This window comes from Arvicanthis niloticus, chromosome 26, assembly GCF_011762505.2.
Source record: "Arvicanthis niloticus isolate mArvNil1 chromosome 26, mArvNil1.pat.X, whole genome shotgun sequence".
NCBI lineage: Eukaryota > Metazoa > Chordata > Mammalia > Rodentia > Muridae > Arvicanthis > Arvicanthis niloticus.
The window spans coordinates 23,339,739-23,357,542 of NC_133434.1; the positions used below are offsets into that span (position 1 = coordinate 23,339,739).

The 17,804-nt window shown below is 41.5% G+C and overlaps 1 protein-coding gene across 5 annotated transcripts; it reads right to left on the reverse strand.

Annotated features, from left to right (window-relative positions):
- Positions 1-9,507: 9,507 nt before the first annotated feature.
- C26H11orf87 (chromosome 26 C11orf87 homolog) lies at positions 9,508-16,442 on the reverse strand. Of its 5 annotated transcripts, none has more exons than XM_076925199.1 (2): positions 16,330-16,442; positions 9,508-14,926 (listed from the first exon to the last, which is right to left on the reverse strand). In XM_076925199.1, exon 2 carries the CDS (start codon positions 14,681-14,683, stop codon positions 14,093-14,095), a length of 591 nt encoding a protein of 196 aa, XP_076781314.1. In that variant the 5' UTR covers positions 14,684-14,926; positions 16,330-16,442; the 3' UTR covers positions 9,508-14,092. The 5 variants fall into 5 exon arrangements, with proteins under 5 accessions (XP_076781314.1, XP_076781313.1, XP_076781316.1 ...); XM_076925198.1 differs by lacking the exon at positions 16,330-16,442 and adding an exon at positions 15,967-16,137; XM_076925201.1 differs by lacking the exon at positions 16,330-16,442 and adding an exon at positions 15,673-15,864.
- Between the last annotated feature and the right edge of the window lie 1,362 nt (positions 16,443-17,804).

Consider the following 17,804-nt stretch of genomic DNA (forward strand, 5'->3'; position numbering starts at 1 on the left):
TCATCACTCTCATCATCACACACACACACACACACACACACGCACAGAAACACTGGAACACTCTACTTTTCCTGGACCCTCTCAACTGTGAACTCCATCTGGATTCCTTAAAGGGATTTTCCCAGTTGATTTCTGCTGGGTGTTCAGAAGCCCCTTGTTTGATGTTACATTTTTCATAATATTGTCCGTTTTTGGAAGCTTTACCCAAAAGGACATTCTGCTCTGTCCAGGACATCACTGTGGTTGCCTTAAAAATGAGCTTCCTCGGTCAGGATGTTCCAAGTACCCAGTTTGATAATGTTTTGCACCCTAAACTTACTCATTCAAAACCAAAAAAATGTAACTACCTATGATCATTCTCTGACTTACCCAAAACACAATTGCTACACCTTCCCAGGCTTCACTTGTATTATTTTTATTTTCCTATATATCTGGTTCTTTGATAAATAGTAATGTTGATGGCACTTCTGAAATCAAATAGAACATTCCTTAGTTTCTTCACTTAAAGAGTAACAGATGTGTTTCCAGTAATGCTGGCCTGCCAACAGCTGTCTTACTAGCACCTGATTCAACTCTGTTTAGTGGTTGTCTCTTGTCTCTTCATTGCAAGGTGACCCAGTGGCTGTGCATCTGGGTTTCTTACAGAGGCTGTTGTTTTGCCAATCCCATCTGTATATGCAGTGGTATGGATGAGAATAGCCTTCGCAGATCCATATATTTGAATTATTGGTCCCTAATTGGTGAAATTGTTTTGGGAATGATTAGGAGGTGTGACCTTGTTGGAGAAGGTGTGTCACTAGGGGTCAAAAGACCACAACATTCTCAGTTTCCTCTCTGCCTCTTTCTGCCTTCTGCTTGTGGGTCTCAGCTACTGCTCCAATGCTGTGCCTGCTCACCTGCCAGCTCTCCATCATGATGGTCATAGACTAATCCTCTGGAACCAAGAGCTCCAACAAATGATTTTTTTTCATAAGTTTCCTTGGCCATGATGTCTCTTTACACAACTGAAAAATAACTAAAACAATATAATTTCATTTTTTTAAATCTTTGGCAGACCTGTTGTCTAATACAGAAGAGAACAAGGCCCATGAGATTTTCTGTTTCTTTTATAAGATCGAAAAGATCAGGTTTCAGGAACCTGTGCTCTTCAATTCTATTTCATTGTTACACATTAGTATTTCAACAAATGGCTTCTCTAATGCACAAATCTATGAATACTTAATGAACATATGTATGTCATGGATCTCTGAGAAATAATCCCATTTGAACTTTCTGAGATGCACAGAAAAGCCTGATTTCCCAGACCTCTTTCTGCCTTATCAGGCACCCTGTACAGAACTCAGAGTTCAGTCAACATTAGTACTCCTTGGGGCTTCTATACAAATACTAAAAAATTTCAGTAAATCTTGAGATGGGTGCAGGTAACCTGTATTAATAGGTAATAGGTGTGGTGCTCCCCACCCATAATGGCATGTGCCTCTATTCTGCATTTTAGAAGGTGCTCAGAAAGACTGCTCATATTATTGTTTTATTTTGCCTCTCTGTTGTTAAGATGAAATTCAAAGGATGCTGAAACAGCCTTGTGGCAATAATTTATGTGCAGTGAGTAAGAAAAAGTCACAAAAATGATATTTTAATCTGGTGACATGGAACAAAAAGAGCAGGGGCTTTGGAGTTAGACAAACTTTAATTCCAACTCAATCACTCAGTGACCTTGGGGGAATTATTTAATCTCCATGAAGAATATATGAATCTCCATATATTCTTTATATATGACATGAAAATAAGCCCCAAATTTACTCTGAATGTTAGATAAAGTATCTCAGCTAGATGCAAAGCAGAAGCAAAGACAGACATCTGCTTTGTGTCTGGATAAGAAAGATCTTAGAACATGCTGGAGTACCCATTGCTGATGTCTTTCTACAAGGAAAAGAACAGGTGAAGTGCCACTGAGGAAACAGGACCTCTTAGAGATTCTTATTTTACTGTTTTCTTGTTGTACAAATGACCTCCTGTGGAGCACAAAGGCTAAGGAGATGCCTATGCAGGTCCCATGTCAGTACAATCCAGAAGAAGCCGAAGTCAGTGATGACCTGACAGCTCTGTACCAAATCTGAGAAAGCTCTGCTACTTAAAGGGGCATAGAACCTGCTGACAGGATACTGTGAAGACATACTTGTCCTCAAGTTTCACATAGTCAAGGTGGCTCTCACACTTGAGTAAGTTTTAGTCATCAAAGAGGATGGGTCAATGCAGTAGGGACCATACATATATAAAGTCAGAGAAACCTAGTGCTTTGAGCCTGAGTTCTGCAGCAGTATAAGGTTGGTCAATGAACTTTTATCAGCAGCCCCTCAGTGCCAACATAAGTGGTTGGCTCTTATGGAGGTTGTGATATGCTACAAAGTCATAGTCTTAAGTCTGTTTGGTGCTAGCCAGACTTCTCATCAGACAAACATAGTGTGGAAAAAATATTTCAATATAGATTCAAATAGTCCCCATGTAAAAAAAACAAGAACTTTATTAGTGGACTTTCTTTTTATTTAATAATACTATTTTGTTTTATGTGAAATTACTTGATAGTGACAAATCTGGGAGTCACGTGTGTTTCTCTTCTATATTTGAGGTATTAAGCTGTTGTGAGACCTGTCTGCTTGAGGATAAGTTCAGTTGATTGAAGGCAACTTCTTGGGTAAGACTAGAAGACTACTAAGATCCATTCTTGGGTACCCAACACCCTGTCCTAAAATATCCCTTCCTAGTTAATGTGTTTTAGCCTTCTGTGAAAATGAGTGTTTTCTTCTAACTGAATTAGTCATTATTGGTAATTAATACAAAGCATTCCTGCTCAATCATGCATATGGGGTAGACCTGGTAATAACAGAGAATAAGACACAGAGCTTTTAAGACAGGGGCATATTTTCTACACAGAGACTTGAAAGATGGAGAAAGACAGTGTAGCATTGGACAGATTAGACAATGTGTAGAATTTTGAGTTTGTAGAAACATTAAAAGGAAGAATGATGAGCTGTGCCAATTCTGCCAGGGGCAATTAGACTTCACAACTACTGGAGGACAATGGCCTGCATTCTAGTCAGAGAGGACAGAGTCTGTCTCAACTTCAAACCTTAATGTCTGACCCATATTTCTCAGTCTCCAGGAAGCTAAGCTGTATGCCTGCATTTCTGGACAGGAGAGTGAAAGATATACATACCATTGATAACTGGTTTGCATTCATTCAATTTAGGCTTACCTTCCCTCTAGCTGCCATTTTGACTGGGTTTCCTCTCTGTTGTTGTATTCTACAAGACTCGTCTCTTTAGCTGAGCAAGAAGATCCTGGGTGGGAGGGATGCTGTCTTTTTCACTAGCATCTCCCCTACCATATAGGAGTTAACCATGATAAACACTAGACAACTGGCAGCTACCCTGATCCTTTTCCTCACATTAACAGTCCTTTGATTTCAGGGTTAGGATATAGGTGAGGACACTGCACATGGAAAACATCTGAGAAAACATATATCACTAAAGAATGGCAAAGATTTAACAAAAAAAATAACCCTTCATATTGTTGCTCAAAGTCAGGTGAAATGACTAATCCTCCCAATTTTTTGCTTTGCAGGTTTGTTTGCTTGCTTGCTTGCTTGCTTGCTTGCTTGCTTGCTTGCTTGATTGATTGATTGATTGCTTTCTGATGCTTGCACGATTCCAACCAGACACCTTAAAATTGTAGCAAAGGCGTCCATCAGGCATGAGATCACAGAGTGCAATGTATTCAATATCATTATTGTTGCATGACCGTTGTGTGCTAGACACTTGGCTAGGGATTGCAGTACAACTTCAAAGCATAGGGAACATGAGGGTTTTTTTTTTTTTTTTTTTTTTTTTTTTAGCAACCCTCTACTAGAAAATGACTTCACCCTTCTCCTACTCAACCCCAGAGTAAGAACAGAAGCCATAACATGCTTACCATCTGCTATTATCAGTTTTCTCTCTCCATTTCTTTATTAAATATGCTCAATAGAGCTTCATAAAATTGAAACATGTGGAAATTAAGACCTATTCCAAGATCTGCAGGCTATCATGTGTTACCAACTGTCTCTTCATATCCTGTCTGTGCCTGCTATTTGAAATGTTCACAGGTTTTGGTCTGAATGGTAACTGTCCTCCATAGGTGCATGTATCTGGACACTTGGTCTTCAGCAGGTGGCATGTTGGAGGCAGGTTATAGAACCATTGGGAGGTAAAACCTTGCAGAAGGAAGTGTGTAACTGGAGGAAAGACTTGTTTCACTTCCTGTTCTCTCTCGGCTTCCTGACTGCTAGGTGGCCTCTCCCTCCTGCTACCATGGCTTTCTGTCATGATAACCTGAACCCCTTTGGTAACTCAGCCAAAATAATGCTTTGTTTTTTAAGGTACTTTTGGCATCATCACAACAGAAAATAAGTTAATACATTCACCAACATCTTACCTCCCTTCTTAGATGTATTCTGATCAGGACCCACACCCATAGTCCTCCAGGTTGTCAAACAATGAACAATGATCCAAAAACAGAAGTCACAATTCGATTATTGTCCTTTCTTCTCATTGTTTTCTTCCTTGTCTTTACTCTGTGGGGTTATTAATCATCACCTCTACCAGTTCCACAACCTAGTAGGCTCTTGGATGCATCCATATTCTTTGTCTCTGTTCCTCCTGGTTCATGCTTTCATCTGTACACATTGATAGATTTTTATCTGGTATTTCTGTCAGTATTTTATCTGTTCCATGCACTGGCCCTCCAAGGGTAATCTTTAATATGTTCAAATGTATAATTTTTCTCTCTATCCCAATTTTTTTTTTGCTCACTCTCTACAGACAAAGGGAAAGGCATGTCTTTAAATGTGGCTTTAAAAAGGCCTCTGTGATCTGGCTTCACCTCCTTTGTTTAGGTATTGTAACATCCACAAATATGTACAGCACTCCTCCTCTGTGGCTTTGGACATGGTTTTATTTCCACTGAAATTATTCTTTCTGCTTTTGGAGAACTCTAGCTCATCTTGAAAGGTCTAAAGGCAAACAATCTGATTTGGAAAACAGTTCTTACCCCTCACATGGAGATTTAGTCATTACTTTTTTGACTTTGATTATGTGTGCCCCAAAATGACATACATATAATTGAATGTGAATTGTATGGGAATGTGCTGATTGGTTATATATATTTAAAAAAAAAAAGTGCTCTAGGCCATACCCCTCCTTACCACATGGATTGTGTCAGTAGCTAATATAATGTTTGGTAAACATAATTTTCTTATCATCTTCCCACCAAAATCTCTATCTGGTCATTTATAAGACTAAGGACCTGGGGAAAATAAATGTTTTAGAACCCTTCTATCCAAATAGTCTTTATTTAGCCCATATTTTCATTGTTTTTTAAAGTCTTTGCTCAAATATAATTTTCTCAGACGTTCCTTGACTACCTTATTTAAAATCTAATATTCTTTTCCATCACATCTCCTTTTTCTGATCCATTGTCTTTAAAACATACGTATCCTTAAATATACTCCATAATCTACTAATGTGTTTTGTTCATTGTCTCTCTTCACTGTTTACAATTAAAATAGATAATACTTAACAGAAGAAGTGGTTATATAAGGCTTATCTGGAGAGAACACAATCATAACTTAGTATGAAATTAAAATAATACATGTAAATGTTTTAAAATGTAAAATAATTATTGAAATACCAGGACTCAAGTAATTTTGCTCTTTGTGTGCTTACAAATTTTCAAACTTAACAAAAAAGTCTCTATGAAGTCAGAATACTTTGTTTACATTTTTTAATGTGACATGTCTGGCATCAAAAGTGATGTCTAGCATACAGCTGACTCTCAGGGAATATCTGTAGCTTGAAAGAATTTCTAAGTGTGAAGAGTGAACAGTGAAAGGTTCTTGGGGATCATTTTATGGGTCAGATTTTTATAATATCAATCAGTGACACCTAGTTAGTGGCCACACTAAGATCAGGATACAGCCAGACACTCAGAACTATAGGCTGACTCACAACTGTCAGGGAGAGGACAGTGGAGCTGACATGAATGAATGAAGTTGCTTGAATCTAAGGTAGAAATAACTAATGGGGGCCTGTAATTGATCCTTCCACAGAATGCCAATGAGTGGGGCAAAGTCTCCATCGTTTGTCACTCACAGGAGAGCACACTGAGATAAGGGAAAGTGGTCCAGCCACAGTGAAAAATATGGAAGTGCATTCTTCTCATTGCTCTAGGTTCTCAGTTGGCAACCTTCACCTCCTCCTCTCATCCCTGGAGAACTTTGGGATATGTTGAAGCCCCAAATACTGAAAATATTTATATTTCTCTAAATGATTTTTGAAAAAGGTCTGAAGATTGTTCCGCTGAAATCAAGTTCAGGTTTATTGCTTGAATAATTTAATTAAGGAGTGACTTGGATTATCATCCACTGGAAAGTACTGAAAGGAGATCAAGTCTTCCTCAAGTGCAACCAGAAATCATCACCTTCTGCAATCACAGGGTGACCAATAAAATAGTTCTGAACCACCTTCTGATTGATGCAGGGTTGTTTGTTTGCAAAAAAGTTTCTCTTTCAATTTAAGCTGTAAATTTGGAGTCAAGTTTTACCAGAAATCCCAAAAAATCTACCTGTTCTTTTCTGATTATGCCAAATGACACCTTTAGGGAACCATACAGAGAAGTCCAGACCTTCCAAGCCTAGGTCACTTAGGGGGAATCAGACATTGACTGGAAGATGAATGGCAGGGCTTTTTATTCCCAAATTCAGGGTGGGGGGAGGAATATAATCAAGAGGTTTTTGGCCAAATGAAGAGCACTCTGACAGGATCAGAGGGTCATTGAACTTTAATGCTAGTAAGCACATTAGCACACTCCCTAATTCTGAAAGGAAGAACTTTCTGCCCCAACACTAAGGTAGTGGCATTTGGATGGCTATGGCAGCAATAGGCATGATGCTCCTGTTTCCCACCATCTGAGAAAGATACACAGAGGGGCCCAGAAAGTCACTTACCCTATTGAGGCAGTCCAGGAATGCCTAGGATGTGGCAAAACATCAAAAGCTTACAGTTGGAGCATAGCTATTACTGCAGACTCAGATGTCAAATCTCTGTAAAATTATTCATGGTCCTGGGCTGTACTGGTGCATACTAGATCGGTCTTGAATCCTGATAGTCAGCACCTTAGGATATAGGCTAGCTTGGCCACTTTCCACCTCACCCAGGAAAAAATTATCTTAATGTTGCTTTGATCTGAAGAACCTTCCCACTCTGCCACAACATGATAATATAAATCATACCCTGGTATGATTGGAAAAGAAACAGATATGAAGGAAAAATCTGGAATCTGCATAAGTATTTGTGATAAAATAAGATAAATCATAGAAAAATAAAGTAGATTTATTCCTTTGCATGTGTGTATGCTAAGAATGATCACTTCTTCCCTCTCTTTGCACTTCTGACACTTCAGTGCAATGAGCATGTGAAGGCTACCCTAGAATTTCAGAGGTTCTGAATGCAGGAAAATTATGCACTGAGACTTGATGTCAGACACTTAGGCAAAATTAACTCACCTGACTCAAAGCCATGGCCAAGGAAGGCAGACAATTTACAGAGGCAGATAGAAATGGCCAGAGTGAAGTAATGAGGTATGAAGACTGCTTACCTCTCAAGTCTCTTAGTCTGTAAAGCTTGAGAAAGTGAGCCATTGTTTTTAGAGACAGAAACATAGTATTATCTGCATCAATTCCAATCTGGGACACCGATGGAGATAGTACATTTGGAAAAATATTAGGCTTTAATATTCAGCCCCAACGAAACATGTATATGTGTTTGTGTGTATATACATATACACATATATATGCATATGTGTATGTTTTGTAAATTAATCCCTGCTTGGGAAATCCATGCCAGCCCAGTGAAAGCAAGCTCTGTTACCATCCATCCTTCTATTACACCAAACAGATGAGGTTAAAATGTATATCACCTAGGGATGAAGATGTGAGATTGAGTAGGTTTGGGGGGGGGTGTTGTTTGGTTTTTTGTTTTTTATCACTACTGTATATTTGCTGCTGCCTTCAGGAAAAGCTGGTTGCTCATTCTCATGTCAGTACCCAATACCCAATAGAAGTTCATCTCAGGTCAATGCCACAATTTCCTACATACAATTGAGTGAGTTAGGATTAGAACTTCAATCAGCAATTAGGGATTCTAGTCAAACTGGGAGTCATATTGTAGGTAGCAACAAGGAAACAAATACAAGATGATTAAAATCCTAGAGGAAAGGATAATAAGATTTAATGAGGCACACTTGCTTTGCAAGAATGCAAAGGTTTGGCACAGGAGCAGCTTAGAGCACCCTTACCAATATGCTTACAGTTATATCTCCTATTCTTTGTCTATCCACCACTAATAAGTAAGCACAAAGTTGATGCCAGAAAGAAGTCTAAGTCCACTGAAGAAGAGGACTAAGGCTAATATGGCAGGAAGAAAGTACCATGAAGAGAAATGATTTTGAGAAAAAAAATAAAACAGAAGAATAAAGTGAGGTAAGTAACTATGAAAGTTTTTTCACTCCTCTACAGTAGAGTCTAAAAGGAGGGTTAGTGGTGTATGATAAACATCTAAACAGCTTTTCAGGGTAAATGCCAAGCCTGCATCTACTAAGATCTTGGACCATGACTTTCGCAGTGTAAAGCTATATAACTTATATACAACTTGAAATGCCTCTGCACAACATCTAACAGGTTACAAGAACCATAGAGCTGAGGTGGCAGAGGTAGTGATTTTATTCATGATCCCCCCCAAAAAAAATTATACCTTTCAATGCAGGTCTAGAATACAGGAAACAAAGAATCCACTGTATCCTCAATGGGGAAGTAGTATTCCCAGAAGTGGCAGAGATGAGAATTGTAAGGCTGGGATGAAGAGTCCTGTGATAATGTAGAGACTGAAGACTACGGTCTGCGTCTAAGGCTATAATGATGAATGTCAGGAGAACGTCAGGAAAAAAACAGTAGCATCATATATAAGAAGCTGTTCTGATAAAATATATTTCAGCAGGGCTCAGCTAGGATCCATCTAAATGTGTGTGAGCCTGAGACATCCCTCTCTAAATGGCAAAAAGAGATATCAACACATCTCTTCCAGGTAAACTAGGTTATTATTAAATCAGTGAAAGAAAAGAAAGAGGTTGAGTTGGTGCCTAAAAGGGCCCACTGAATTATAACAGTAGACTCACTTTACTGGGTTATATCAAACACACCACACCACACACACACACACACACACACACACACACACACACACACACACACCTTTTCTGAGATGCAGCTGGTTTGTGTGGAAGAGCAGATAAGCTGTAGAAACATTTTAAATTGACCATCTCTTTTAGGAAATTGTGTGTAAATGAAACAGGATGAGATATTTTATAACTCTGGCATGTTGCACAGTATAGTAATAAGGAAATCGTGTTCAAAGGCCAATTAACAAGAAAACTCTTTTATTGATATAAAAGCAAAACAAATTTTTCATGAATTTCTAATACCTGTTTTATTCTATCTATTGGATATACTCAAGTTCAAAAATCACTTTTTCTATTGATGCCATCACTATCGTTAACCTCTCTGTAGCAGCAATCCTGTGAGACCACAAGTCTCAATGAAATATCCTGCCTCAAATGGGTAAAAGAACCCGAATAATGCACTGTCTCTCAGTTAAAGCTAAGTTCTTATTCTCCACTAAGCATTCCTACACCACGCCAATTGTATCGTTTGGTTGGTGGCGTTGATAAGTATTGATGTCAAGCCATCACATCTGCTTCTCAAATGTTATCAAATAAGGAAAAAAACAAACCAGAATCAGATTTATATTCAGACCAGTGATGAAATACCTTCCTGTGTAGATGGGGCAATTCATTCTTACGTGAACATTTATGAACCATACTACAACTTCCAAACATAAATAAGTGGCTTTTCAGATTCAAGTCCAAAGCCTAGATTCCCCTAGGAGTGGACTTTAGCAGCCATATTAAATTTGCCGGTTCCAATTTAGCCCATAATGCTCAGATAATATCAGTTAGTAATTTCTCTGCAATTATCCATAACAAGCACTTAAAACCTATGCCTATGCATTGGAAAAAGAAATTTAGTCAGTATCTAATCAATTCAATGGCTACAGATAGTAAGGATCAAAATTCGAATGCCCAGTCATTTTTAAAGCTAAATTGTCCATATTTTCCAAAAAGCTACTTGTCAAACTAAACAAATAATAGTTATATTCTCATTTTACCTTTAAATATGCAGGTGGGTGTTGTATGTCATACAACATATAAGTTGAAAAGGAAACGGAAAAATCAAATTGCAATCCGTGATTGTGGTCTAGATGGTTCCAATACTCTTGTAAATAGATTTTTGATTCATCCAAATAGCTGGACCACATAGAGATGGTCATGACTTCATTATCATTGCTACATTTGAGTCACTAATATAGGAAAGGAAGCTTATCTAATTACCAGTTTCCCAAGCCAAAGAAGATTCTCCCCTTCCACTAAATAAAGAGAAAGCCATTCCAAATTGACCTCCGAGAACAAAGTGCATGCATACGCCTGACTCCTCAGATCCTCTCTGGATCAGAGGATGAAACAACTATTTGGTTTCAGTCTCATACTTATAATGACAGAAAAGAGAATACAAAAAGTCCATTGTAAATTTGTACAAAATGTATGCATATATAAATACATATCTATGGGTATATATAAATTCTAAAGATTATATCCATCTTCAAGAGTCAGAGTCCCATACAATTGACATATTGGCATTCTCTCTCTATTTTTCTCATTTTTAAAACAGTAAGAATCAAGCATGCTACCTTATTAATACTGAATAGCAAGTGCAGGAGCTGAGCTGTAGCTATAGAGGGTTGGAGCAATTAGTTTGACGGGACATCAGTAAACAAAATCCTTAGAGTAAATTTGGCTATTTTCATATTGCCTTTTGTCTCATAAAAATGAAAACTCAAATGTCATGTGGGTCAACTGAGCTTTCTAAGTAGCAATCTAAGCAGACTTTATAGAAATTTGCATTGTTATATGCTTATTACAATAATTTGGTGTGGGATCTGGCCTACTAGAATTTCATGTGATTCTTGTTCTAGCTCACAGAAATCTTGTGTGATGCCGCCAGGTTCACAGCATATGAAACTCAGTATGAAATGTAATTGAAAAGCTGCATCTTCTTTACACTGGACACTATTAAAATATTAAACCCTAGTCAATTGATGGAAAAAGGTGTATACACTTAAAGGTACACAATGATACCACATTACAGATGTGTGCTTATGGTTAGAGGTATCAAGCTGTCTTTTTTAAAATACACATAATTAGTTTATTTCTTGTTTGCTCTATTTCTTTTGGAAAAAGAGTATGTAGGACATTGCCCCCTAGGGTGTACACGCTGCTTCTTGGAAGGGGATTATTATTGCATGCCTTAAATGCAGTGTGATTCATAAGGCAAGAACTCATGAGTCGCTTCAGCACCAAGGAAGTGGAATCAGCATCTAGCACTGCTCAAAACAGAATATCTTATTGCTTTAATAAAATGGGAAATTATTTACTGTAAAAAGAGTGCACCAAATAATGGGAAGAAAGTAATATCTATGCACTCATATAGAGCTCATTGAAATGATGAACCTTCCCTCTGGGTTCCTGATCCTATTCAGATTTCACATCCAAAACCCATGCTGTAAGAAGGGATTAAGAGCTACAGTTGAATGAGGGCAGGTTAAAGAGATTAATGGACATTCTCCTTCACAGTGCCTTAGCCATTCTGTTATACAGTGTAGAGCTCTGATACACTAACAGCTTCCTTGGTGACCCTAGGGAGTGAATGCACTCTGACCTTTTACTAGGAAGTGACTAAGGCACTGGAGAGAATCTGGTTCATTGTTTAATATATTGTAGCCAAAGATTATACCTGGTCTTCCTAATGATACACATAACATGCTTAAATGATGGTCTTCTGTGCTTCATAAAAGGACTTCGATGATATCTATGGGTGACTAAATCAACCTTATTAAATTACTTTATAAAGATACAGACTGAGCTTGGAAAACTTTATATATAACCAAAAACATTAGAGGCAATTGTTTCTCAGGATAATAAGCACATACAACTTGAAACAAGACAGAGCATAGAGGGCAGCTAGTGGCTTGGGAGAGAGATATATGTAGGGGTCCTGCTGCCCTACACCAAGCAGCAGAGTCTAACATAGAGGAACTTATCTGACATTTAAAGAGAGGACAAAAGATTTATCTTCTCTCACACTTTCCTTTTTCCTTAATATTTTCTATGTGTTCAGGGAGATTAATTAGGCCAGACTTGGGAAAAAGAAAGATCCCTCTTTGCTGTATATCAGATGCAGGCACAGAGTCATAACTAAACAAGCTATAAACAGTTTTATCCTGTAAGTATTTACGGATTTAACTTGAAAATTGTCATGTCCTGTCATCCAAATTGCCCAACATCTCCACCAGTCTTTCCCCCAAACACATACAGTACAAGCAAGCACACACAGCACTGCCTCCAGGCGGCAACTGCATGCAGAGAACCACAGGCACTGTTTAAATATTAACCATGTTTTTAATAGATGGCATTCCAGCACATCCATTATTTGTTTTCTGTTGTGGTTGTTTCTGTTACTCACAAAAGAAAAAGAGAAACATGGGTGTCATCATTTTATAATAGTCTACTACAGAGTAAAATACAAAAGAACACTTCCGGAAACAGCAGAAGCCAGGCCTACACCACTGACTTCCTCAGCCAGTGGCAACCGTATATCAACAGCTGGAAAGTCAGAACAAGAATATACAGTTTGGAGGACATATCACAGAACTATAGTTTTCTTCTGTATTTGGTACCAATATAATAAGTATATAACAAAGGTGCACTTGTTCTAAAAGTAAAACAGAAACATACTGGTTGGTTAGATACTGCATTTTCAGAACTGCACATTACCTAATACTTTTTTTTACATAAAAGTAACTTATGCAATGTATAATGATAATAAAAACTATTGTAGAAAAAAAAAGAAGAAAGAAACCAATCAAAACTAAGACAATCACTTTCCAAAACAGTTTCTTCTTTGGTCTGCACAACCAGAGGAAGTAACCATAAAGGCGAGACATATTCAGCACCAGACCTGGCTGGACAGCTCTCGATTTCTCTGAGTCTCAAAACAAAACCAAAAAAACCAACCCCCCTAAACCAAAAGCCAAAACAAAACGACTACCAGTCAAGTGTGCAAGTGGGCCCTAATGTGCAGCAAAAGCAGATAGTATGGTTTTTGTTTTCTACGCTCGGCCAGCGAGAGATATTTCTAAAAGTAAACTCAAATTCTGTCCAGCGGGGAAACCAAGAAGTGAGATGATGACTGATTGACTAGAGAGGGGTTACCTATCCTAAACGTTTTTCTGGGACATTCTATGTGGTCTCTGGTGCTTAATGTAGATGTTCTCTTTATAATATGCTATTGCCTGAGCCCAGCTGAAAGTGAGGAAAGGGGAGGGAAGACAAGCTAAAGGAAAAGTGAAAGCCCATGAGACAGGGGCAGAAAGGCGACTAAACCTTCACTTGACAGCTATATACAACGTCACCGGCCCCCTCCCATCCCTTTGCTTCGGTGTCAATGTCTTATATATTTGGTAGCTTGTGCGGTTTCTCCTCCTTACTGAGGGGGGCACGGGGTGGGGAGGGAAGATGCAGCCTTCATTGACAATGAGAAATTATGTGATTTGTCATGCTCTTGGATTGTATTATTAATAGTATAATAATTACTATAAATATTAATAAAGTATTATCAGCGTTATTTCTTCCTCTGAGACTTTCCTCGCCCAATATTTACAAATACCGCACAGTGCCTCGGCGGAGGAGAGACAGTGAAAGGGTGGCCAGGTTAGGAAAGAGGGCAGAGAAAAAGGGCCAAAGGAGAACGGAAAAGGAAGAAAGGAGGAACAAAAGCAAGGACGGTAAAGATGCTGGAAACGAGGAAGGGGTCAGGAGAAGGGCTGCACAATCAGGACAGTACCACCGTTTGCAAAAGGCCCTCGCCAGGTGTGTCCAAGCAGGAGGAAGCTGCATGTGCTCCGTGTGGACTGGGGGCTGGCGGTGGAGGTGGAGGCGCACAGGGACCCTCGCATAGGAGACCAGGGGATGAGGAGGAAGAAGAAGTAGCATTGGAAGGGGTGCAGAAGGCAGAGTCCCGGGACTGCCTCTCCAGCCGGGTTTCTTTTCCATGGGTTGGGGCTTGAACACCTGCCCGAGACAGCCCCCCACCACCGTGGCTGCCGCTGCAGTGATCTCTCTCATATTCTTCCTGAGCCCTCTGCATCTTCCGCTTCTTCATCCTACGCTTGTGGATGTGGAAGGTGGAGAGGGACAGCACGATGAGACAGAAGATGAGAGTGACCAGGACAATCAGCACCAGCGTGGATGAAAAAGACTGGAAGAGCTGCTGTCCCACCTGCGTGATGCAGGTGCCACCACCTGCGCCTGAGCTGCGGATACCTGCGTTGCTGCCTCCACTGGCGTTGTGGGAAGCAAAGGTCCGGTTCAGGAGACAAGGCGGCAGGGCCAGCCTCAGCTCTTTCGGTGCCCTGGCACTCATCGGCGCTGGGCTGACAGGGGCCAGGCCCACCAGGCTTCCTCTGTTGGACACACGGTTCCCACCAGCCAAGACGAGGACAGGAGCCCACGCCACCCCAACTGCTCTCTAGCGCTGGAGAGAGTGAGCGCTCCAGCCAAAGACTGAGGGAGTAACTGCCCTCAAGCCGGCGGGCCAGATCTAAGTGGCCCCGGGGAAATTGTCTCCGTTCTTCTTTGATCTTGTTTTCTTTCCCCAGGCACAGTGCTGCAAAGAAAACAGGATTAGTTAGGGTCCTGGCCACTGCCAAGGCGAGTGCGGAAAAAGAGAGGGATCTGACTCCACTGCCAAGCGTCCCTCAAATGGACGCTGTCATCTCCACAACCCACAGACCCAACCCTACCGCTCCTTGCAGCGCAGGAGAGCCGCTGCCAGATGCTCCGCTGGCTCAGATGGGGTCTGGCGTCGTACCGCACCGCGGAGACACTGGTTACTCAGCAGAGAAGGCAGCTGCCCTGCCCCCTGCACAACTTTCTAATTGCCACCAACAGCGGCCGCCACAGCGGCTTTCTCTATCTACTTCCCAGAAAGCCAACTGCCCTGTTCTCTGTGTCCTGTGGACCTCGTCTCAGGATCCACTCTCGCCAGCACGCACTTAGAGCAGGCTTTCTGTACACAGTCCTTCTCCATCCCTCTCTCTCCAAACACTTCCAGCCTGGACCTTCAGAGCCCCAAGGTCCCCGTCCCGGGGGGATACATCCTACTGCCTCTGTCCCTGGCACACAGGGTCATGCTCACCTTTCTTCAGTCTTCTTCCTTGCTACCATCCTCCCCCTTTCTCCCTATCAAAAGCAGCTGAAACACCCTTCTCAGCGGAGGCACATTCTCCCAAACGCCCTCCGCCCCCATCTTCCTGAGCTTCCCACTTGACAGTATTATGAATCCTTTTTCTTTCTTCCAGAGCAGGAACTGGAAGGGGAAGGCTTCCCGCCTGCAAAGTTTGGGGAACCGACCTTGTCTCCAGCCTTCCCTGGGCCCTGGCCCCAGGGCCCGGAGGCTGTGGCAGAGGACCAAGCCGGAGGACCCGCGGCAGGCAGCACAGCTCCCTTGCCTCTCTCAAAAGGCAGGTGCAAACTGTTGCACTGCGGAGCAGCAAGGCAAAGCGCTAGCCTCGGCCGGGGCAGGGGCGGGGGCTGAAGCTCGGTCCAGAGGTGCCTGCGCAGGCCGCGGGAGTGGTCTTAACCGCCCTCATCCTGCCACTGGGGCCCCTGGCCATGGAAGCCTTTATCCCGATCACTGTCTCTTACCTGGAAGGACCAGACGGTTGCAGAGAAGAAACCCCCGCCTTAGCTGCAGTGGCGCGCTGGGACCAGAAACAGAGCCGCTCTGCTGCTGCCGCCCTCGCCACTGCCGCCGCCGCCGCTGCTGCCTTTGCTGCTGCTACAGGGAGCTCAGCTCTTAGCCTATTGCCAGAGAGGCCGGTGACGTCAGGCAGCCACCGCCAGGGCTCCAAGCCACCCCTCAGGCCCCCACCCACCCTCATAACCAACACTTTGTCCTGGCATAACAGCCTCGCCAACACCATTCCCAGTTTCCTGCTGTTTCCCAGTTTGGGGACTGGGAGGAGCAAACCCACCCCCACCTCCACCTCCACCCTGCCAGCAACCCACCTTCAGCACGAGCTCTCCTTTGCCTAGGAAGAGGCAGGCTTCAGTTCTTCCATTGCTCCATGCTTCAACCTCAATCGGTCTCCAGGTACAGTTTTGCTCCAAGAGAACCCTCTTCCCTGGGGGTACACTTTGTTTCCCCGTTGACTGATCGGAGTCTCTGGTTCTAAGCAGAAACTGCTTATACTAGGGAGATGGCAAGGACGTTTGTCAACACAACTGTGGCAGAATCAGAAACAGGAACCTAAATATGCATCAAAGACTGCATCTCTCCGCCAGTCAACAAAGTGTGTCATCCCATCTGCTTTTTGATTTCTTCCCCCACACACTCATCTCCAGGCCCAAGATTCATTTGGTGTATTGAACGCCCCTTCTCTTTTGAGGATCCTACATTCTGAACACACAAAGCATGCATGGGCTTGAAGGGTGGGAAGGGTAAATTACAAAGAGGGGTGCAGAAACAAATGACCCGTAAAAATTCTCAGCATTGTGTGTAGTGCTTGAAAAATGTCCCTGCATTGACTCTAATTTTTGTCAAAGTGCTTGATTCTTGATGCATTAGGTTTTTCAGTTAAATGCATAACGTCCCCTAAGAAGACCCTCAGCAGCCTGCAAAAATCTTATTAGAGACCAGTGAACAACTAGTTTGGGATCCTTGCAGAAACAGGAAAAGTGTATTTCTATTATAGCAGCCATCTTCAAAATAGAGTATGCTTTACTTTATGTGAGTTATTGGAAACACTGGCTTGGAACACTAACTAAACACAGTATGGTCTTCAAGGGCACTCAGATAACTTATTAAAAGCATGGTTTTTTTTCTCTCCTGTCTTGTTTACCTCCTGTCTTGGAGTCAAAAGGGTGCAACATTTATTCACTGAATTGGACAGTAGTGAAGTGTGTGTTCCTGCCTCCTCTTCATACTATGCGTCAAGAAGGAACACTAACAGGAATACTAGATGCCACCACCCACTCCTATCCGCTACAGTCTTGAAGTAAGGTCTGATATGAAAAGAAAAAAGATTCCTCCTTCTGTCTCTATGTTCCCAACAAGCCCTACTCCAAACTCTTATACCATACATGAATGATGCACCATATCGTTCCCCCATCCCACCTCTGTTTTCAATTATTTGAGCACAAGTCATCTGGGGCCTGTGGATCAGCACAGTGTTAAAGCACTTGTGTAATATGCCAAAGGCCTTGGGTTCTATTCACAGCACTACAAAGAGAAGGAAAGTATCAGCTTTATCTTCATAACTGTGTCAATAAAAAAAAAAAAAAAGATTCCATTTAAGCTAACTGTTCAGTACAAGCTGAACAATGCACAGTTGCTTCAGACCACAGATTGATGCCCTTTGACTGCCAAAGGCACACAGTAAATGATGGCCAATGACCTAGATATTTGTATAAGTGCTCCTTCCCAGAAGTAGGGGGCCTGATGCCTGTGAAAGCCATCTTCCACATCTAGTGATTTTTGGCTT

Excerpts from the sequence above, each read along its gene's own strand:
- C26H11orf87 (XM_076925199.1), bottom strand. The coding sequence starts at position 14,683 with ATGAGTGCCAGGGCACCGAAAGAGCTGAGGCTGGCCCTGCCGCCTTGT.